This window comes from Phytophthora sojae (genome assembly GCF_000149755.1).
Source record: "Phytophthora sojae unplaced genomic scaffold PHYSOscaffold_1, whole genome shotgun sequence".
Classification (NCBI taxonomy): domain Eukaryota; phylum Oomycota; class Peronosporomycetes; order Peronosporales; family Peronosporaceae; genus Phytophthora; species Phytophthora sojae.
This window is the reverse complement of record NW_009258115.1, coordinates 2113989-2135779: the sequence shown is the minus strand read 5'-3', so window position 1 is coordinate 2135779 and position 21791 is coordinate 2113989. Positions and strand designations below refer to the sequence as shown.

The window sequence follows — 21791 nt, the reverse complement described above, 5'->3', positions numbered from 1 at the left end:
CAAACAACAACCAACCAGTTCAAACGTGAAAGCCTCCGGTCATATTTTCCAATTACTAGTGTAGTTCTGTCTTGTTTTGTGAGTGCAACGGAGGCAGCGGCGATGGCAAAGTAGAGAAAAGCAGAGAAACGAGGTGGTTTTCACCACCTCTGCAAGCAATTCGTGCTCGCTGGATCGATCGACTGTCGCGTGCTCCGCTTACGCGAAGGAAGGAGAGCGGATCTTCTGGGCGGCGCGGCTGAGCACGGGCTTGTCCGACTGGGCGAAGTTGGCCATGCGGCACATGTAGTCGCCCTCGAACGTGGCCTGCGTGTGCCCGCCCTTGCGCTTGTACAGCAGGTCGTCGTCGATCTTGACCAGGTCCTCGGCGAACATGTTGTTGCCCTTGGCCGACTCGAGCGCGTTGCGGTCCGTGTACACGCTGACCGAGTACTTGGCGGGGCGGAAGCAGCGCAGCACGTTCTTCAGCAGCGACGCGTACGAGCGGAGGCGCGCGTTGGTCTCGAAGCTCACGTAGCTGCAGTGGCTCTCGGGCGTGATGTGGATCGTGTAGTACGCGTCGAACAGGATGCCGTTCATCGAGTAGCCGCACGGGTCGAAGGCAAAGTCGTCGATCACGGCGCCAGGTACCAGATCGCGGATGCCGCTCTCGATCGTCATGCGACGCGACGTCATGGTCGTGTCGTTGTTCTTGAAGAACTGCTTGGCCACGCTCGGGTGCATGTCCTGCATGAGCACGTGCAGCGTGCTCTCGTTGGCGCCGGGCTCCTCCTGGGCGAAGTTGTGCGTGATGGCGCCGGGCTTCTCGTGGATGTCGGCGTCCCAGGCGTAGATGTACCAGTGGTCGTGGTTCAGCGGGCCCAGCACGTGGGCCGAGCCGTCCGGGAAGTAGGAGCTCAGGAACGCCACCTCGGTCTGGAAGCTCGTGTGCGGGTACTTCTGCTCCTCCGGGAACGTGTAGTTCTTGCGCGAGTAGTTGACCCACTCGATCTCGAGGCCGAGGCGCTCCGAGAAGGTCTTGATGAAGGGCAGGCACTTGAGCAGCGTCGTGGTGCCGCACGTCTTGAGCACGATCTTGTGCGCGTAGATGAACATGGAGCTCTCGGACAGCACGTAGGCGTCGATGTGCTCGTTGCTCGTGCGCGACAGGATCTGGCACTGGCCGGCCTCGAGCATCTCGTCCAGGTCGGCCCGGGGCACCTCGCGCAGGCCGCGCGGGTGGCCGACGCCGAGCTTGAAGTCGATCTCGAGGTTCTTCTCGGGGCCCTCGAACGTGTTCGGGACCGAGTCGGACGCCTCCGACTGCGTCGAGCTCGTCTCGTCGTCGTGGAGCTTGATGGGTTCGGGGAAGGAGTGCGTCATCTTGATCATCAGGTGGTTGGTCGTCGTTACGTGAAAGGTTTTGGTTAGGTGTTGCGGTTGCAGTCGGGTTTAGAGAATCGGTGGGGTCTTGAGTCTTGAGTCTTGAGTCTTGGGGGAGTCTGTTTAAGTAGTCCTGTTAGGCAGGTTCGTCGCACGCGCCAATGTAGAAGAAGCCCGTGAAGATGGTGGTGGGGTCAACAATGTCGTCGCAGCTGGCAAAAAGCGGGTCGACCAACAGCATGAACAACGTGGCGGTCTGGCTCGGCGAGCTGGCGGAGGGGAAGGCCCGGGGAGTGAGAGGGGAAAGAGGGCGAACGAGCGGCGGTGTGCACTGTCCAGGGTCTTTCCACTTCACTTTAAATTCCACGGGTCGACGAGCGAATCACGCAGAGGGCGGAGGCCTTGGCGGGGAGTGAGCGAGAGGGAGCGGAGAGTGAAGAGTCTTTGCGGGGCGACACGCGAATCGAGCGAGTGGCAGGAGGCAAATTTGCGAATGAACCGCCAAACGAGTGGAGCGAAAGGAGGAGGATCCGCCGTCTTTGCGCCCGCTCTTTGGGCACTCACGCGCAGAGACCGTGCTCAAGCCAGGATTTAAGCTAATCCGCCACGTTTTGCCAGCGGAGACCAACGATTTATCTCCGCGACCACACGTTTGGCAGCGCGCTTCAGAATTGCCTGACGAATTGCGCTGACTGGGCTTCAGTATGGTGTTAAACCGCCAGCTGCAGCGGCGGCATGCGCGCCCCCTCCTGCCCGGGCAGAGGCGAGCTTGGGGTGCCCTTAAGCCGCGCCGCGAAAAGATTTGGATATGGAGCGTGCAGTGGAGGTGTGTCAACTGAAGGTATCTTCAGCCGCCGGTGGAAATATCTCGTGTCCAGTATGGACGCAGCGTAACGGCCGCGTGTCAGCAATCAATGCCGCGGAACGTCGCCGCCGTCGCCCCCAAGCGGAAGCAAAACGGCAACTTGCAACGCTGGGCGGGCTCCTGCTCGACGCTGCAGCACTGCAAGGCCTGGCAGCTTTGGTGTTGCCGGCGTTCCAGGGTATACGCGGAGTTGAACCGCCACCACAATGAGTCTTCAGAAGGCAACACGTTCAACACCGGGACGGCTCGTGGTTTTGCGACCGTGCAAGATCCCGCGGTTGTATTTCGCTGTCAATACGTCTACTTACTGCTCGTCCGCCGCTGCTGCTGCGGGCTCCGCCACGGGGATGCAGTGCAGGACCTCGGCCTGCTGGTCGCTCTTCTGCTCGTCGTTGAGGAAGTGCGGGTGGTCGCACAGCACGGGCGACGACACCTTGACCGTGTAGCTGCACGTCTGCGTCTCCTTGACCGTGAGAATGTGGTGGCTCGTGCCGCCCTGGCTGCAGTAGTAGAACACCTTGGCCTTGCGCGGGGCGTGGCTCTCGAACTCCTTGCAGAACGTGCCGTGGTCGTACAACTCCAGGTACGCGGGCCTCGACACGTCGTGCGTGGCGTCGATGTGCTCCGACACGAGCGCCGAGCCCGAGCGCTCCAACTCGCGGTTGGCCGTCGTGTCGAACGTGCCGAGCGAGAAGTCGGCCGTGATCCGACCGTCGCCGTCGCGGTGGTACTGTCTCAACGAGCGGCCGAAGCAGAACTCGTACGTCCACCAGCCTTCGTTGCGGGTCACGCACGTGTGGGCGTCCTCCAGCGGCTGCAGCAGCGAGCGCACCGTAAACAGGTCGTTGTCGTCGGCGTCCGAGTGTTGCGGGTCGCAGAACACGCGAGAGCCCACCAAAAAGGCGGCAACTTCACGCGGACCACCGTTAGGTGAATCTCCCCTCCATTGCACCGCAGACACTGCGTCGTCTCGCGCCGTGGCGCTGCAGATGAACTGCACCTGGATCTGCTGGTCGTCCTTGCCGAACGTCTGCGTAAACAGCGGCTTGCGGTGGTTCTTGACGCGGTCCTGCGTCTCGGGCATGGCGAACTCGTCGTAGTTAAGAGCGGGCCGACTTGCGTCCGACACGAACGCGCCGAGTTCCTCCACTTCGTGGCCGGCAACTTGCTGTTGCTTATCGCCAGGGTTCGCAGTTGCGCCAGTTGCATCCACTTGCACCTCCACAGTGGGGTTCCCCTCCTTGGTTGCCTCTGTTGCTGTTGCCTTTGCTGTTGCACTTGGAATTGCAGTTGCTGACCGGAGACCCACGCGACGAATTAACAGACCCGAGCAGACCTCGTAGACCCAGTCGGTGTCTTTATCCACGTACTGGACGCACTTGGGTCTCACTTTTTGCGCCGCGGCCCGGCCGAAGGCCAGAAACGCCGCCTTCTGCTCCTTCTCCTCCTCCTCCTCCGCGGTTAGAGAATCCGCTGCTGCAGTCTCTAAATCGTCCGTCGCGTCCGCGGTTAGAGACGGCAAGAAGCACTCGAACTGTTGCCCCGACTCGGTCGTCATGAGCTGCGAGCGGACGTTCGCACCGCTCTCAGGCGGCGTGTAGCCATCTCGACTTGCGTGCAGCTGCACCACGTACGACGCGTCCGAGGAGGAGGCGAAGGGCTCCGCCGAGGCGCAAGAAGCCGCGCCCAGAGCGCCCAGCAGCGCCAGGACTCGCCGCGTCATCACCATGATCTCGAAATACGAACTTAACGGAGACTTCTGTCAACCTAAGTACGACAGCTTCAACTTGCACATCCAATGCGAACGCTTCGAGCCACCGCCACTTGCGATTGCTCCAGTGTTCGTTGTTGGCGAGAGGCCTGCCTGGAGTTATACGCGACGAAGAGCGTGGGCCGTGGCGCGTCTGTACAAACTGGGACTCGACCGGTGCGAAACGCCCCCGAAGGTCCCTCCATTGCAGCATTGAGTCCTGGAAACTGGCCTGGAGAGAGAGAGAGGGGGGATAGAGACACCACGAAGGCGCGGGTATTACCCTCTCTCTGTGTGAGCCAGGACGATGGACCGGTCTTCGTCGTGGACCAACGCCGGCCGCAACGCCGACTACGTTCCTCCCAGCCGCGTGGCGAGGATGGCCGTCCCGAGCCCCCGCCCCCCACCAGCTAGTACAGCCGAAGCCGTCGCCACCGCTCGACGTTCCGAATACGGCGCTGGAGGGAGTATTCTACCCGTTCTACCGTCGGCCAGCCCCAACGCGTCCAAACGCAGCAGCTGGACGACACCTCGCTCCCCCCCGGGGTCAGGAGACTCGACGGCAGCAGACGACGACTTCCACGCTTCCAGCTCGGAGACTTACGCGCCTCCTCCTCGACGTGCCGAGCTTGCGGCTGCAAGACGCGCGGAACCTGTTCGCCAGCGCTCGATATCCGACGGACTGTTCGCGTCCGAGACGGAGCAGGCGCAGCTCGCGTACATGGAGCAAATGTACGGCACCATCAACCTGCTGAACGCCGAGCTGGAGACCGAGAGAAGACACCGCGCGGCTCTCGAGACGGCGCATGCAACAGCGCGACCGTCGACGTACGCGGCCAAGCCAACGGACTATTTGAGCTTCGAGGAGGACGTGCAGATCCCCATGACCGAGTTCGACGAGCCCCCGACGGGCTACGTAGTGAGCCAAACGCCCGTGGCACCGTCCTATTCCCCTCGAAAGCTCCGCACGATGCCGTCCCCTCCGTCACACCCGCCACAGAGTCAGCACCGCGTGGCTCGACCGCCAGTTTCTCCCAGATCGACCACCAAGGAGCAGGGCGAGGAACTGTGCGCAACGCTGGGCAAGAACGCGGAGCTGCGCATCCGGTCGCGAGACATGGAGCGCACGGTGGAGAAGACGGAGCTCGAGCTCGAGCTGGCGCGCAAGCAGATCAAGATGGCCGAGCGACGCGCGGAGAACCGGGAGGAGAAGCTGCGCGCGCTGCTCAAGGAGAAACTCAACTGGCAGAAGGAGCTCAAGGCCACGCGCGCGCAGGTCGTGGAGGAGAAGATGCGGCAGGTCGACCTCTTCCGGGAGGTGGAGGCGGCCAAGCGCCACTTCACAGCCGAGTTGGAAGCCGTCGAGCAGGAACTGAGGTCCGCCCAAGAGGAGAACACCCAACTGCGCACTCACGCAGCGGAGATGAAGGCGCAGATCAACTTCCAGACGCGCAAGATGGAGGAGATGGCTCGGCAGGCGCAGGACGAGAAGGCTCGGTTTGTCGCCATGATCGAGGACACGAGACATCGCTTCCGCGAGTGGAAGGAAGGAGAAGCGGAAGCTCGTCAAGCAGCTCACGATCAAGTCGTGCGGAACCTCAAGACCGAGTACGACCTCAAGATCGAGCGGCATCAGGACGAGAAGCAGAAGTTGCGCGACAAGGTGAACGACTTGGAGGTGTCCATGCGGTTGTTGCAGAAGGACCGGGCGCTGTCCCCGCTCGAGCTAAGCTTGAGGAAGGCCACGATACTGGGCAGTAAGGAGAACACGGGCGCTGTTGCAGCCGAGCACATCGAGACGCAGTCGAGGATTCTCGAGCTTGAGAACCTGCTCGCCCACTCGCAAGAGTACCAGGCTCGACAGGAGAGCATCATCAAGCTCTCCGAAGCTACGATTTCCCGCCTCATGCAGGAGCGAGAGGTGACGGCGCTGGAGAACTTGAGTTTGCATCCGTTCGGCGTGGAGCCCCAGCCGAGAGGGGAGGATTTGTCATACGAAACTCACGTGGCAGGTTACATGACAGCCCCGTCAAGTCCCGCTCGACCGCCTGGAACGCCTCCACGAGGCCACCAACTGCCCGTCAGGAGCAATGAACCGCCCGTTGTACGTTCACCTAAGTCCAGAGCTCACACCCCAAGGCGTGCAGACCTGGAAGCGAGTATCGCCCAGGCAGCAGAGCTGGAGAGTGCGACAAACCAGTCGGTCAATGTCGAGATCGCAGCGCCGAGTTCGAGAGAGCAGAGCTTGATGGAGGAACTGGAACAACTACGCAAAGCTTTAGCTGAAGCCCAAGTGAAGGCCGAGGCGACAGCGGTCTCAGATAACAAGCAGGTGGATACCAGTGAGGTGGACATTCAGGCGAGCGGTACTCTATCGGAGACGGTGGAGACTCCTGTTGCGCAGGATAACGGGAAGGCTGAAGAGAGCGTGGGGACGATGAATGAAGAAATGACTGAGATCAAGGCGGAGGACACGCCGGAGGCTAAAGACGAGAAGCACGCAAGTGATACTGCGACAAAGGTGCCTTGTGAATCGCCTCTTCCAACAGAAACAGATCCGTGCCAGGATGCCGACGACGACGAAGAAGGGCGTTCTGACAACGCTGTGAGTGATGTTGCGTCTGCAGACGAAATTCCTGCGCCCAGTGCCACCGCTGGGGACGTCGAGGATTCGAGGGAGACCGCAGTAAACGAACCGGGATCGTGTGAAGCTGTGAGTGGTGAAACTCCGATCGAAGATGATGTCATAGCGGCGACTGAGGAGGGAACAGCCGATCCAAGCGTGAAGGAAGAAGTGGACATTGGATCTAAAGATGAACCAATTGATAACATTCACGCACAAGAAGAAGAAGATCAACAGCTACCGTGCCCAGAAGCCAGTCTCAACGAGAGCAACAGTGATGCAGATAACGTTGTGGTCGTGGAAGACGTGTTTTCTGACTCGGAGACGGGCAACGATGCCGTCATTGTTGACCACGAAAATCACCCAGCACCTGACGAAATTCCAAGCGATGCTGAAGATTTAAAGGAAGTCGACTCATCTTTGCAGCTCGGCAGTGCAGCTCCTGCTGATGAGAGTGCTGGCTCGAATATTGGGGATCATGATGAGTCTCCAAAGAATACTGATGGCCAAGATGATGCTATCGATGCTACTGCAGAAACCGTGAGCGATGATAATGCAGAGCAGGAAGCCACCACTGGAGAATTGGCTGAAATTGATACCCTCGATGGTCCATTTACTTGCGAAGCACCGCAAACCGAAGTGGAAGTCGTTACTGTGGACAAACATGAAGCAGGCGATGGTGATCCCAGTGAACTAGAGGAAAGCGATGCCGATGTACCAGCGTACGCTTCGGATATTGGCGGAGGTAACGCGACTGTAGCCGATGCCATCGAGGATATCCCTGACGACGTGAACCTACCTCGCAGTCAGGTGCCTAAAGAGGATCCTTCCATTGTAATTGACGCTGGCAATGACGGTGGTGATGCCAATGGTGTAGCAGCAAAACAGTTCGATTTGGGGACAATCACTGACGTTCCGGGGCAAGGAGAACTAAGCGGTGTTCAACCATCTCTTGCTGATGAGCGTCACGCCGATCCACAGGGTTTCGACAGCTCTGAAGTGCCAATACCGGTTGCTGTCGACTTTGATCCCTCGATCGCTGATGATGTACGAGTGCTGAATGAATTCGAGCAATCCGACGCTGAGACAGAGGAAGTAAACACCTCCTCGAATGCTGTTGAAAGTGACATTTCGATACCCTCTCCTGCAGAGAATGAACCAGGGGTGATCGTTGAGAACAGTGAGCAGGAAGTGGTTGAGCCTAGCAAGGAACTATCAGCTCGTGAAGATGAGGCTCCGTCAGAACCAGTGGAGGCTCTCGTCGAGAATGCGATTGAGGAAAATGGCACGCAGGTGGCTTGCGAAGAAGCAAAACCTACCTCGTCAGACGTTGTGGAACGTGAATTGACCGAGATTGTAACAGGATCGGTGGAGCTTCCAGACGAGAGCAACGCTGTTGAGGAAGTCGCCGTCTTGGACGATGCACAGGAAGCGGCAATTGAGCCAAATGAATACGTATCAATCCCGTCAGACGCTCTTGAAAGCGATCCCGTGGAGGTTGAGGCGGGATCAGTAGAGATTTCTGCAGAGACTGCCATCACGGAGGATGACATTGTGGAGAGTGACACGAATGCCACGGTTGACTCGTGTGAAGGCGCACCAACTACCTCGCCAAACGAAGTTGAAACTGCGCCAGTAGAATGTCCGACGGAGTCGACCGAGTGTCCAGCTGAGAGTGACACCGTCGAGACTGACGGTGTGGATGATAGTACGCAGATAGCAGGTGAGGTGTGCGCAGAAGCACCAGATGTGTCGCCAGTCGTTGCGGAACATGAGCCCGTCGATGTGTCGAATGAGTTAATGGAGTCTACGGCTGAAATTGGCGCCGTCGAGGACGACATCGTGGAGAACGACACGCAATTGGCGGTCGAACCTTGCGATGAGGCACCAATCTTCCCGTCAGATGTTGTTCAAAGTGAGTTCGTCGAGATTCCGACCGAGTTAGTGGAGTTTACTACCGAGACAGTCGAGGCTAGCACCGTCGAGGTTGATGACGTGGAAGATACCGCACAATCAGAGGTCAAGCAGTGTGTAGATGCCTTACTCGAAACATTGAGTGAGACATCGGCGTTGGAGGCTGCACCAGAGGATGTCGAAGAGTGCACTGAGGAGAAACAAGTCTTGGCTGACTCCCTAGAGAACGTGGATAATGCCGACAATGACGCTAAAGGAATGGAGGAAGACGATGAAGAAGCTAGTCCTGCCGAGAACACCGCATTTACTGATGCTGATGCGCTTGTATGCGAAGGCGGGGATAGTGCTGAGCTATCTGCCGAGTCGTCTGCTACCTGTGAAGTTGACGATACAAATGAGGTAGCATCCGCAGAAGAAGTACCGAGCGAAACGCGTGACGAGGTTGAAGCAAAGGACACGGATGGTCTGCCGGAGTTGCCACCGGTGTCTTCATCAATAGAGACGCCAAAAGCTTGTGTGGCCAAAGCGGTCGTTGAGCTGGTTGAGCGCACGGCACTTGCGTTTGTAGCCTCGCTTCACGAGGCAAGTCACTCGGTTCTCGATGCTCTGGCTGATAGTGCAGAAGAAGTGTCTCCCCCTGCGGCGGCTGTCGTGTCTGAAGACGACGGTGTTGAACTGGACCCCATTGACGTATTGCCAGAATCTGAAGTCCCTATCATCGCGGTTGATATCGGTAACGATGCTGTCTGCGAGGCACTCGTAGTGTCTGCAAGTGAAGGCGATGCTCCTGTCGATGTTGCAGTTCTAGAAATCGCAGGTGGTGAATGTAGCGAAGTGAATGTTGCAGCAGCAGAGGAGCTTCTCGCTCAAAGCGATGACCAACCCGAGCTCTCAATTAGCCAAGAAATTGAAACTTCAACTCCACCCGAGAACCCTGACGCAGAAACGGAATCCGCGGTGGCGCTTACGACGAAAGATTTTGCTGATAATTTCGTTAGGGACGTGCTGGAGATGTTCGCGACGCCAGCCTCCATCAATGAAAACCAGGAGAGTGACGAAGCAGTTACAACACCCGATGAGGAGGCTGCCACTGTCGACTTAGCGACCCTCTCCACTGAATCTCCTGCCCAGAACGTGGCGGTGGGAACTGGTGCATTCGATACTGCCGCTGATGTGACGGATGAAGTTGACGCTGAGCCTAGCCTGGCGCCTACGAATGCTGATGACGGTACCAGTTCAACTCAATGCGAAGTCTTGGATCTTGATGAAGTCGTGGATTTGTCCGGTTCGAATCCAGTACCAGACGACGATGCTCAGCAGACGGAACTAGTAACACTAGCTGACGACGAATCGGTTTCCGCAGCTGAGCGGTTTGATGACACGGATCAAGATCGAGCTCCTGTCCAGGATTCAGTTGCCGAGTCTGTATCTGCCGTTGACGCGTTGGCGGTGGCTCAGGAATTTGTAGCGGACGTCGAAACCAGAGCGCTGTCTACAATTGTGTCGTGGCTGCAAAAGGAAAGCGGCTCGGAAAGCGCAAGAGGAGGCGAATACTGGGACAACGAAGAGCTTGAATCGAATTCTACGCGTAGTATCATCGACAGCTGGAATATGTCGGAAGAACAGAACGAAGTAAATGTAACTACAAGCGAGTCTGAAGTGCCGATGGAGCTCTCGAGCGAGGCTGAACCCACAAACGCGCCGGTGGAGGACGCCGATGTCATTGAAGAGGTCGCTAGACTCCTTGTACGCGAAGTTGCTGAGGAATCTGAGCTATTGGCTGCTAGTGAACCTCACGATGCAGTGGAAAACGTGACGTCTCGAACGGACATCGCGGGCATGGAAGCATACGAGGGGCTAACTGAGACTGACTCAAAGTCTGAAAGGAGAGAGGTTAACGAGCCTGGGGCTGAGGTGGCCGACGTCGCTGAACTGACCGCGATGGAGTTTTCAACGCAAGAAATTGTGGCAGATGTCGCCTTCGTCTTTGCATCTCAAGCCATAACCGAAGCGCTCAATCGACTATCGCAACCTTCCCCTCTTGGCGAGGAGGAAGAGCAAGATAATCAAGACGTGAACGAGACTTCGAATAATGAGCAGAATGACGCGCTGGACGAAGATGAAGCTGGCGTTGTAAATGGGGATGAAGGAGACGATAATGCATGTAATGTAGACGAGGCTCGCGATATCCAAGTCGGAATTGGTTCTGTTGAGGATGCCCGTGTGGGTTCAAGCGAGGAAGTCACTGAGTTGCCTGAAAACCCCATTGAGCAAGTGGTTGACGAGATCAACAACGCACATTATGATGAAGCTTCACCGCCTGTAGCGCCAAGTGAGAGCCCCGTCGTGCTAAACGCTGATGTCAGCGAGTTGATAGAGTCCATGGTCGTTATCCTCGCCGAAAGCGAAGGCGACGTGTCGTCAGAAAGGCGAAGTGAACTTGTAACTTCGCCCCTGCCTGTAGAAACAGATCTGCGTGTGGAGATCGACGGCGGCAGTGTGCCACCAGACGACCTTGTGTGCACCAATGGTCCACTACCCGTTGTAGAAGTCGAAATCGCAGTGGAAGAAGTACCGAGTGTGAATGATGCTGAGGAGCTACCGATCGAAGGTGGAGACAATGTGACGGAGTTGGTACTCGCGGAAATGATTGACAAGGTCACGAAGGACCAAAACTCCAGCTTCGTCGAGACCAGCGATGCTATACGGGATCCCCCTGGTAGCCCCCTTGACAGTGACGACATGGACGCTAATAGCTCACTCGAAGATTCCTGTATAGTTGATAAGCCTGGCGAAATCTCTGATGCTGTGGATGAGGGGGTAACAATTACCACCCTCGACCCAGGGGTAGAGAGCCAAGACGACACTCAAACGCTCTGTGTTGACGAGTCCCTGGCCGCAATAGAAAGTGAAATTGACGCGCCCCAGGAGATCCTTCCGTCTTCGGATGACGCCCAGCTGATGGATTGCGATACTCCTGAGCCCACCGAGTTGGTTCTAGACGTGGAGGAAAATGTACCCAGCACTGGTATTGGCGTACTGGAGCAGAGTAATGTTGAAGATAATGGCGATCAAGTCGCTAGCGCACTCGAGAGTGATGACATGGACGTCATTGATGCAATTCTGGGGGATATCGTCACTGCCATTGAGAGCTACCACCAAGTTGATGATCCCGTAGATGACCTCTCCGTCCTTGTCGAACCATGCTCGGGTGAGCCTAACATTTCTATTCCACCATCAGAATCCACAGAGTTACTACCGGCAGGAGCGATCGACGAACTAGCAGAGGCGGTTGTGGAAGCAGCAGATGAAGCGTTGACGCCCGAAGCTCACGCTGATCAAGTAGTGGAAGACGTCTCTCAGTCTGATTCGATTGAGACCGAAGCAGATTCATCGCAACTGTTTGTTGAAACCGAGGATGTCGCTGTTGCTCAAGCCGTAGGAGACCTCGTGGATGCAGTCGCAGATTGCTCCAACGCCACGCCAACGGTAGACTCCGTCGACGAACCTGACTTCGATGGAGAAGATATCAAGACACAGTGCAGAGAGGACGAGGCTTCGACTGAGCAGGATACTGCATCCCAGGACACTTTTGAGTCGGTTGCTGACAGCTCCTACGACCTCGCAGTGCAGTCTGGAGAAAGGCGAGTACTCTCTGATCTGTGCACGTCCGTGGAACGGAGATATGCACCAAGACACGGCGGTCGTGCCCGATCGGTTCACTTTGCGGGCGGCACAAAGGACGAGAGCTTTGACCGTCAGAAGCACATGCGGCGCTCCGTGTTACTATGGGAGGCGCCAGTCGATTCTGCGAGTACGAAGGAGTCCGTGGAGAGCGCTGCCAAGCGGAGAGCGAGTAAACGGCGGGTATCACGGCGTACACTCGCGGATCTGCTCGCATTTCCCACCGAGTTGGCTCGCTTTACCTCGAGCGACACGACACTTCTGGCGTACGATGCTCGGCTCGAGCAAGGTCCGATCTTCTCACTGCTGGACCAGAGTATCCTCACCATCAACCCCGACGGCCGCCACATTCACCTGGACGACCAAGACGAGCGACTGGGCAGTAGCAAGATGATCGGCAAGAGACGAACGTTGACGCAGGAGCTGCACTCGAAGAACCTGGCGCGGCGCCAGATCCCGCGGTTCAACTACATGCCCATGAGCATCAAGTTCCAGTGGTCGGACTTCGTCGTCGCGACGCCCGTGCGTCCCAGCAACATCAGCTTTGGCGAAGGCCACAACGCCAAGTCTCCCCCAATCGAGCCCATGCGCCTCCTCCAGAAGAAAGGGGCCAAACTGCCGTGTGGCAGCTACGTCATCGTCTCGGCCTTCATTCGGCCGCTCGAAGACGGCAACGAGAACCTGCGGGTGCAGATTTACGACGCCGAGCGCGTGGAGGAGTTCCAGTTCGACTTCTCGGAGGATATCACGAAGAAATACCACCTCGAGTCCACGGGTATGGAGGCGCAGTCGCTCGAGTTCCTCGGTCACCTGGAATTCCGACGCGATGAGGACACGATCATCATCAAACTGCCCGAGAAGAAGGCTGCAGAGGGGAGCAAGGCGGATCCCGATCGACTTCAAAGTGAGCGCACGATGGTCGGCGCGGGGGATCCCCGGAAGAAGGAGCTGCCGTCGAAACAGAGCCGGATGAACGCGTACCGCCAGAAACGCCCTGCGTCTTCGCCTGCAGTGACGAGCTGTCAAGACTCGAGCGAATCCTCGGCCGAACAGATCTCGGACGAAAATGCGGACGGAAGTGAGGCAGGAGATCTACAGGATCCAGAGGCCTCGAGTTGAGGTAGTTGTAGTGAATACACGGATAGTGGTTAGCTCTCTTTCGTTTGTGCTTGTCAACTTTTACGTTTTGTTCATTTTCTTATCGGTGTCGGTGGGATTTTTTTGCCGCTTCCTGGCGGGGACACGAGTTGTGTGGGCTTGGGGGTGCTCTAGGGACATGCTACTCATGACAATACCCGTATTTCCTATCTAAAACCTACGCTGCTAGCACCCACTCGCCCTTTGTTTTGCCACTCGTAACGCCACTGCCAGCCGTGAATACCGCTCGCTGTCAATGCAGTTCATCATACAGGGAAATAAAACTCAACAGGTCGGAAGGGAGGCCGCTCCGGTCGCGATTGGCTCTCTCCTTCATGCTTCGGTGATCGTCCTAGCAGACAGCGCGGCCGGGCCAAGTTGAAATTTGGTGACTGACTGAGCCGCTGCCTAGACCGACGCCACGAAGCTCTTTGGTGAGCCGTCGAGCCATTGCCGCAGCTGGGGGCTCTTCAGCGTCGGCGTGATGGAGTGGTCGAAGTCAAAAGTCTCTTGCTGGAGGGCCACGTCGATCGTTGGAGGCGCCAACCGTTTGTGCGGCGATGGCTGCCGCCCAATGCCGAAGGTTGACGCGTTGCCGTGAGGAAATGCTACCGACACGTCCGTGCGTAGTCGCGGGGAACGCCGAAGGACCCCTCCGTTCTCACTGGAGATCTCCTGTATCAAACACAAGTTGATGTGAGTAAACTAATTGCATTGGAGCTCAACACAAACGAGTCGTTCTGATCCGATCTTTTCAACTTACGAATTCAAGCGTGCTCGAGTCAAGTTCCGTAGGGAAGTCGAGATCGTCGAACGAGAACTTGGTGCCGTCTTGCTTCATGAACCCTGCTGGTGACATGAACCGCGGCGAGCGGCGCAAACTGTGTGGAGGTTGAAGTCCTTGCGGTGTAGGCATGTTAAAGAACTCGGCAACTTGCTGCTCTCACATCACAATCCACAATGAAGAACAAACAATCAGTACACTGCGATCCTCTTCAACATAAAACATCTGCGCGTAGCAGTACATACCTCGTTGAAGTCGATGTCCAGGTGCTCGAAGGCGTGGAAGGAGCCGTCCATGTCGTTGAACGGGTGGTCTACCAGCTCGCCGACTCCGGCTCCGCTCTTCTTGCCTTGGACGTGGCGCTTCTTGCTCTTATTTGTCGTGCTCGCAACCGTGATGATGGCGCCACCGAAGTCGTCCTCGCCCGTGTTCAGCAACTGCAGCAGCAACTGCGTGTGCAGCACGCGTCGAGGGGTATCGGGCAAGAACATACCTGCGCTCTCGACCACCGACACGCTGCCCGTGCAGATCCGCAGGTCTTTGCGTTTCCGCTTCGAGTTGAGCTTCTTGGCCGCGCTCTTCTGCGCTCCTCGTTGGCCGCCTTTGCCGTCCTCCGCCTGCTTGATCAGGGCGTTGTAGCAATCCTTGTACACTGCCGCCTGCGTCGACGTCAGGCCCTGCGTCTGGTGGCGGAGGTTGTTGCCGGCGTTCATGGCGTCCCGAGCCAACTCGACCATGGAGGTCCCACCCCCGGGGGTCGAGTCGGTACTGAACTTGGCAGCCTTGTTGCTGCCGCCAGCTCCGCGAGCCGTCTGACCCAGAGTCTTGTTCTGCTGCTTGGCCATCCGACGCATCGTGCGTCTCATGGACGAGTACCAGTGGTTCTTGATGGCATTGTCGGTTCTGTCAACACCATACAAAAAGCAAGGTAAGGTTAGTACTGGTAGCACAGACAAAACTTACACAACCTAAAAGATCCCTAAAACTAAACAAAAAATCTCACAGATAAAGCAAAAATCTACTACCTTCCAGGCAAAAGTTTGGAGATCTCGGCCCACTTGTTGCCGAGCCGCGTCTGGGCGTCCTCGATAATCTGCTCCTCCTCGGCCGTCCACGGGTCCTTCTTGATGGTCGGGTCCAGGTGGTTGAGCCACCGCGTGCGGCACTGCTTGCCCGTGCGCTCCGTGCCGTGGTTCTCGCCGTTGAGGTGGTCGGAGATGACGCTCCAGCGCTTGGTGCCGTACTCCTCCACGAGGCGGATGATGGCGTCGTCCTCCTTGCGCGTCCAGGCGCGGCGCTCGTACGTGGAGCCGTTGCGCCCGCCGCCCGCCTCCATCCCGTTCTTGCCCGGCTTTGCCATTACTGCAGCGGAGTGGAGTAGCGGAGTAGTGGAGCGGAGTAGCGGAGTAGTGGAGTAGTAGAGGTGCCAGGACTAGGCGAAAGCGGATCTGCGAATCTGCGAATCTTTTCGGCCGCGAAACCCCTGCGCTGCCCTCGCGATTCGGAAGTGACTTTGCCTTTGCCCTATAAAGGCTGCTATAGGGCTGTCCCCTGTAAATTGCGTGCGTTCTGGACTCTTTCTCGCGGGCTGCGAAAATGCCGTTGGACGGCCCTTCGGGGGCCGTTTTGCCACCCAGCCACGACTGGATCGAGCGGGCGATGCATAGTGAAGCGCAGTGTAAAATGTTGGCAGATTTTGGGGCATAGTGAAACTTAGACAAAATGTTCGCAGATTATGGACGGTGGTGGAGACCTGTCTAAAATGTTGGCAAGTTATTGCGGGACCACTCCAGGTGGTCGCTTGCGTACAGAAATCTTCCATAGTTATCCACCGTTGCGATCTTTGCGCGCCTGGGGACGCGACTCAAGATGGCTACAGCTACTGGCTCTTGAGAGGGCGGAAAATACGTGTAGATCAGGTCAATACCATGGTGGGCGGAGTGGAGTGAGCCCGTCAAGTTGAAGCTCTCCACGCACTGCTGGGCAACATCCTTATCCTTATCATTTCTTGTCGGCGAGTGCAGCAGACTCCACATCCTTCGCTTGTGGCTGGCAACATCGAGGCCGGCGTGCAATCAATGGCGCAGCGCCAAGCAGCGCTGAGGTGAGCTCAAGGAGCGCGCTGCCATGCCAGGTCAAGAGAGACCGTCGCCTGCCGGTAACGTCGGGGCGCTGAACATTCGCAGACTGCTGCCCGCCGCATCAGCGTAGCACGAGTCAACAAAGAGCTCACCACGCGTCGCCGCGGCCTCTGCCTCCAAGCACCGGCAGCCTTCCAGCACCCCGTTGTCTCTTCGAGCGATGCAGTTTTACTGCGAAGACTACCGCAGCGTGCTGGACCTGCTCGAGGAGGGCTCCTACCGCGCAGACCCGTACGCTGTTCGCCGGGCCTGCGCCGAGTTCAAGCGCTTGGTGCTGCACCACAACGCCGTCCGCCATGCTATGGTGCAGCAGGGGCGTCTGCTTCCGGCGCTTGTGGAGATCGTGAGCGACCATGTGCAGCACGACCACGGCGCGGTGCTGGCCGATTGGTGTCACTTTTTGCAGCGCCTTATCTCGCACAAACGTACAGAAGAATCGACCAAGTGGTGGAGTCTCGCTGCGTACTGACACAGTGGTTGTTGGCTTCACAGAGCCCACGGAGCTCGACATTCAGTCCAAAATCACGGAGGCAGGCTGTCTGGGCCTGATGGTCAAGGGACTTGCAACGCACCCACGGGCACAGCGTCTGTACGCTGAGGTGTGTAGGCTGATAGCGCTGCTGTGCTTCGACACGGTGGCTGCTCCTCACGGTGCGATTTCGGATCTTGCTAAGTTAGCTTGGGATTAGTGCTAACTCACTGGTGCACCCGCAGCTGATAACCAGGCAGATATCGGCGATGCCGGGTTGTTCGAGAGTATCTGCCAACGACTAGAGGGCGAAGATTTATCCGAGGAGGAGGCGGCAGCTGGATGTGCCGCCATAGCCGCACTTGTCTACGAGAACGGTACGCCTCTGCAGTCAGTATATGTAGATGGCATACCCCGGCTGAGGTTCATGATGGTGACAGTTCTACTGCTTGTTAGAAAGCAATGGCGCGTTGGCGATCCACAATTTCCATATACTGTCGACGTTCTCCAAGCTACTTAACGCGTTCTCGGAGTCACTGCGGATAGTCCACTGCGTCTTCCAGACACTCTTCCAGCTGATGACTATGGAGGGTACGCTGCGTATAGTTTACTTTCAACTACTGCGAGTGCCCACTAACATCATCTTAGACTTACTTACTTACGTACTTGTAGCCGGTCTTTCGGACGATGTAGTCGATACGGGAATGTTGCAACAAATAGTGGAGCTGCTGGACAACCGCACACTCATGCAGGAGTACCGCGGCGTTGCGAGCTTTATGGCGCACTGGCACATCGTGAAGTTCCTGGAAATCTGTATTCGTGACAATGGTAGCAATTTCATGGCTACAGATGGCCCGTGTCTGCCAAATTCTAACCCTTATCAAATTATTTGTACTTCTCAGACAGCGCGAAGGAGGCGTTTTGCAACTGCGCTGGCCCCGCCGTAGTCGTGAATGCAATGATCCGCCGCAGACAAGGGCCCAGCCACATGGATACGGTTGACCCGTGGGCGCTGCAGTACATTTCGTGCATGCTGCTTTGTCGCTTTGCCACTGCATCGGGGGACCCTCCTGGTATACTGCAGCTCTATTGACCGCTCGGATTGACGCCACTACTAATATTTCTTTTCCTGGTGTTGTAGTCGTTGAAAAGACTCGAGCGAAGCAGCTCGTGCAGTCGAGCGCACATCAACTGGCGCTGGACATTCTGCGAAGTGTCGGCATCGCACGGCTTGCAGATGCCAACGACGCCAACCGCGCCAACTTTTGGGCGGGTGTCGAGCAGGCGGTGTGTCTACTTGGGCTCATCGCTGCACTCGGTACGCAACTTTACTGTACCAACTTTCTAATAGAAAGACACTCATATCCATCCACCACAGAGGCAAACCGCGTGCCGCTTACGCGTCTTGGCGCCTCGCGTCAAGTCAAACTCATTTACAACAACCCGGACGCTGCTACCAACCCAGGCCTCCTACTGCTGTGTGAACGCACCATCGCCAACATTGAAGGCACTTGATCGGAGCGAAGAAACTCCTTCGCCGGCGCAGCCTCAACGATGGTATCCCACTTAATATGAATGTGAGTTCTGGCAAAAACAAAGAAACCGCGTACTTAGTATGCTTCAAGTAACCGCGTATGCTTCGTGCCTTTTGGTAAAACAGTAGCGCTGCTCGAGTCTCTTCGAGGCTCTTCGCGCACGAGGTCTCTCAGCCTTCTGCATGCCCAAGTCAAACTTGCGTTGCTCTCATTAGATTAGCCCCGTAGCAATTGCATCACGCGAGCCCACTAATCCGTGCGCACAACTCTACCTCTGTTGACTTCCACAGCTAAATACTTCTGCTCTTTCTTTCAAGGTGCTACATGCCTCCGTCACTAAGAAATTGCAGATTTATCTTGGATCTCAATATGTGAATTTTGCTTTTTATCGTGCACTCTTCTTTACCAGAATTGTAGTGGTTTTACTGCAATTGTTTCCGGCCGGAGGAATTACTCGCCTCTTCCGGCAGCCCTATTGGTCACCAACTTGGCGCTGCTCAATGCGAAAGCTACTTTCCTCTTTCTACAGGCTGCCCAACGCAAGCACTGCTTGCCTCCCCAACGGCGAGTGTGCTGACACACCAACCCAGACGACCCGTACCGGCGGAAATCCTCGGAAAGGCCTCCATGTCTCCCTCCATGTCTCCCTCCTGTCGCCCGCCGACCGTAGCGCCCGTACCGCGGTTTCCGGCCCTGGCGATAGCAAGCCGGGCTAGGAGGCGGCAACTCCGGGTTGCGCTGCTCTAGTTACGTCCTGACACACCAACCCACCGGCGGAAATCCTCGGATAGGCCTCCATGTCTCCCTCCTGTCGGCTGGTGACCGTAGCGCCCGTACCGCGGTTTCCGGCCCTGGCGATAGCGAGACGGCCTCGGAGGCGGCAACTCCGGGTTGCGCTGGTCTAGTTACGTCCTGACACACGAACCCAGACGAACCGTACCGGCGGAAATCCTCGGAATGGCCTCCATGTCTCCCTCCATGTCTCCCTCCTGTCGGCCGCCGACCGTAGCGCCCGTACCGCGGTTTCCGGCCCTGGCGATAGCAAGACGGCCTAGGAGGCGGCAACTCCGGGTTGCGCTGGTCTAGTTACGTCCTGACACACCAACCCAGACGAACCGTACCGGCGGAAATCCTCGGAAAGGCCTCCATGTCTCCCTCCTGTCGGCTGGTGACCGTGGCGCCCGTAGGGCGGTTTCTGGCCCTGGCGATAGCAAGCCGGGCTAGGAGGCGGCAACTCCGGGTTGCGCTGCTCTAGTTACGTCCTGACACACCAACCCAGACGAACCGTACCGGCGGAAATCCTCGGATAGGCCTCCATGTCTCCCTCCTGTCGGCTGGTGACCGTAGCGCCCGTACCGCGGTTTCCGGCCCTGGCGATAGCGAGACGGCCTCGGAGGCGGCAACTCCGGGTTGCGCTGGTCTAGTTACGTCCTGACACACGAACCCAGACGAACCGTACCGGCGGAAATCCTCGGAATGGCCTCCATGTCTCCCTCCATGTCTCCCTCCTGTCGGCCGCCGACCGTAGCGCCCGTAGGGCGGTTTCCGGCCCTGGCGATAGCAAGACGGCCTAGGAGGCGGCAACTCCGGGTTGCGCTGCTCTAGTTACGTCCTGACACACCAACCCAGACGAACCGTACCGGCGGAAATCCTCGGAAAGGCCTCCATGTCTCCCTCCTGTCGGCTGCCGACCGTAGCGCCCGTAGGGCGGTTTCCGGCCCTGGCGATAGCAAGCCGGCCTAGGAGGCGGCAACTCCGGGTTGCGCTGCTCTAGTTACGTCCTGACACACCAACCCAGACGAACCGTACCGGCGGAAATCCTCGGAAAGGCCTCCATGTCTCCCTCCATGTTTCCCTCCTGGCGGCCGCCGACCGTAGCGCCCGTACCGTGGTTTCTGGCCCTGGCGATAGCAAGACGGCCTAGGAGGCGGCAACTCCGGGTTGCGCTGCTCTAGTTACGTCCTGACACACCAACCCAGACGAACCGTACCGGCGGAAATCCTCGGAAAGGCCTCCATGTCTCCCTCCTGTCGGCTGCCGACCGTAGCGCCCGTACCGTGGTTTCTGGCCCTGGCGATAGCGAGACGGCCTAGGAGGCGGCAACTCCGGGTTGCGCTGCTCTAGTTACGTCCTGACACACCAACCCAGACGAACCGTACCGGCGGAAATCCTCGGAAAGGCCTCCATGTCTCCCTCCTGTCGGCTGCCGACCGTAGCGCCCGTACCGTGGTTTCTGGCCCTGGCGATAGCAAGACGGCCTAGGAGGCGGCAACTCCGGGTTGCGCTGCTCTAGTTACGTCCTGACACACCAACCCAGACGAACCGTACCGGCGGAAATCCTCGGAATGGCCTCCATGTCTCCCTCCTGTCGGCTGGTGACCGTAGCGCCCGTACTGCGGTTTCCGGCCCTGGCGATAGCGAGACGGCCTCGGAGGCGGCAACTCCGGGTTGCGCTGCTCTAGTTACGTCCTGAAACACCAACCCAGACGAACCGTACCGGCGGAAATCCTCGGAATGGCCTCCATGTCTCCCTCCTGTCGGCTGGTGACCGTAGCGCCCGTACTGCGGTTTCCGGCCCTGGCGATAGCGAGACGGCCTCGGAGGCGGCAACTCCGGGTTGCGCTGCTCTAGTTACGTCCTGACACACCAACCCAGACGAACCGTACCGGCGGAAATCCTCGGAAAGGCCTCCATGTCTCCCTCCTGTCGGCTGCCGACCGTAGCGCCCGTACCGTGGTTTCTGGCCCTGGCGATAGCAAGACGGCCTAGGAGGCGGCAACTCCGGGTTGCGCTGCTCTAGTTACGTCCTGACACACCAACCCAGACGAACCGTACCGGCGGAAATCCTCGGAATGGCCTCCATGTCTCCCTCCTGTCGGCTGGTGACCGTAGCGCCCGTACTGCGGTTTCCGGCCCTGGCGATAGCGAGACGGCCTCGGAGGCGGCAACTCCGGGTTGCGCTGCTCTAGTTACGTCCTGAAACACCAACCCAGACGAACCGTACCGGCGGAAATCCTCGGAATGGCCTCCATGTCTCCCTCCTGTCGGCTGGTGACCGTAGCGCCCGTACTGCGGTTTCCGGCCCTGGCGATAGCGAGACGGCCTCGGAGGCGGCAACTCCGGGTTGCGCTGCTCTAGTTACGTCCTGACACACCAACCCAGACGAACCGTACCGGCGGAAATCCTCGGAAAGGCCTCCATGTCTCCCTCCATGTCTCCCTCCTGTCGGCCGCCGACCGTAGCGCCCGTAGGGCGGTTTCCGGCCCTGGCGATAGCAAGACGGCCTAGGAGGCGGCAACTCCGGGTTGCGCTGCTCTAGTTACGTCCTGACACACCAACCCAGACGAACCGTACCGGCGGAAATCCTCGGAAAGGCCTCCATGTCTCCCTCCTGTCGGCTGCCGACCGTAGCGCCCGTACCGTGGTTTCTGGCCCTGGCGATAGCAAGACGGCCTAGGAGGCGGCAACTCCGGGTTGCGCTGCTCTAGTTACGTCCTGACACACCAACCCAGACGAACCGTACCGGC

At 58.0% G+C, this 21791-nt stretch overlaps 6 protein-coding genes across 6 annotated transcripts; 2 read left to right on the top strand and 4 right to left on the bottom strand.

Moving 5' to 3' along the window:
• Positions 1 to 198: 198 nt before the first annotated feature.
• Positions 199 to 1362, bottom strand: PHYSODRAFT_308542 (hypothetical protein; the record flags this gene model as incomplete). Its single annotated transcript, XM_009516096.1, has 1 exon — positions 199 to 1362. One exon carries the CDS (start codon positions 1360 to 1362, stop codon positions 199 to 201), a length of 1164 nt encoding a protein of 387 aa, XP_009514391.1.
• Positions 1363 to 2531: 1169 nt separating this feature from the next.
• Positions 2532 to 3950, bottom strand: PHYSODRAFT_472057 (hypothetical protein; the record flags this gene model as incomplete). The annotated part of the gene is made up of 2 exons (XM_009516095.1): positions 2532 to 3391; positions 3533 to 3950. The coding sequence occupies 2 exons, from the start codon at positions 3948 to 3950 to the stop codon at positions 2532 to 2534; spliced, it is 1278 nt and encodes a 425-aa protein (XP_009514390.1).
• A 334-nt stretch (positions 3951 to 4284) lies between these two features.
• On the top strand, positions 4285 to 13317 carry PHYSODRAFT_257505 (hypothetical protein; the record flags this gene model as incomplete). The annotated part of the gene is made up of 1 exon (XM_009516094.1): positions 4285 to 13317. One exon carries the CDS (start codon positions 4285 to 4287, stop codon positions 13315 to 13317), a length of 9033 nt encoding a protein of 3010 aa, XP_009514389.1.
• A 426-nt stretch (positions 13318 to 13743) lies between these two features.
• Positions 13744 to 15479, bottom strand: PHYSODRAFT_293174 (hypothetical protein; the record flags this gene model as incomplete). The annotated part of the gene is made up of 5 exons (XM_009516093.1): positions 13744 to 14010; positions 14099 to 14216; positions 14283 to 14344; positions 14365 to 15022; positions 15145 to 15479. 5 exons carry the CDS (start codon positions 15477 to 15479, stop codon positions 13744 to 13746), a joined length of 1440 nt encoding a protein of 479 aa, XP_009514388.1.
• A 941-nt stretch (positions 15480 to 16420) lies between these two features.
• PHYSODRAFT_471766 (hypothetical protein) lies at positions 16421 to 18244 on the top strand (the record flags this gene model as incomplete). Its single annotated transcript, XM_009516092.1, has 8 exons — positions 16421 to 16685; positions 16753 to 16911; positions 16975 to 17106; positions 17186 to 17320; positions 17402 to 17557; positions 17632 to 17802; positions 17871 to 18047; positions 18108 to 18244. The coding sequence occupies 8 exons, from the start codon at positions 16421 to 16423 to the stop codon at positions 18242 to 18244; spliced, it is 1332 nt and encodes a 443-aa protein (XP_009514387.1).
• A 543-nt stretch (positions 18245 to 18787) lies between these two features.
• Positions 18788 to 21646, bottom strand: PHYSODRAFT_320954 (hypothetical protein; the record flags this gene model as incomplete). Its single annotated transcript, XM_009516091.1, has 18 exons — positions 18788 to 18837; positions 18866 to 18957; positions 19032 to 19134; positions 19205 to 19296; positions 19386 to 19515; positions 19555 to 19653; positions 19724 to 19834; positions 19905 to 20003; positions 20074 to 20184; positions 20255 to 20353; positions 20424 to 20522; positions 20593 to 20672; positions 20762 to 20891; positions 20931 to 21029; positions 21100 to 21179; positions 21269 to 21398; positions 21438 to 21548; positions 21619 to 21646. The coding sequence occupies 18 exons, from the start codon at positions 21644 to 21646 to the stop codon at positions 18788 to 18790; spliced, it is 1743 nt and encodes a 580-aa protein (XP_009514386.1).
• Positions 21647 to 21791: the final 145 nt, after the last annotated feature.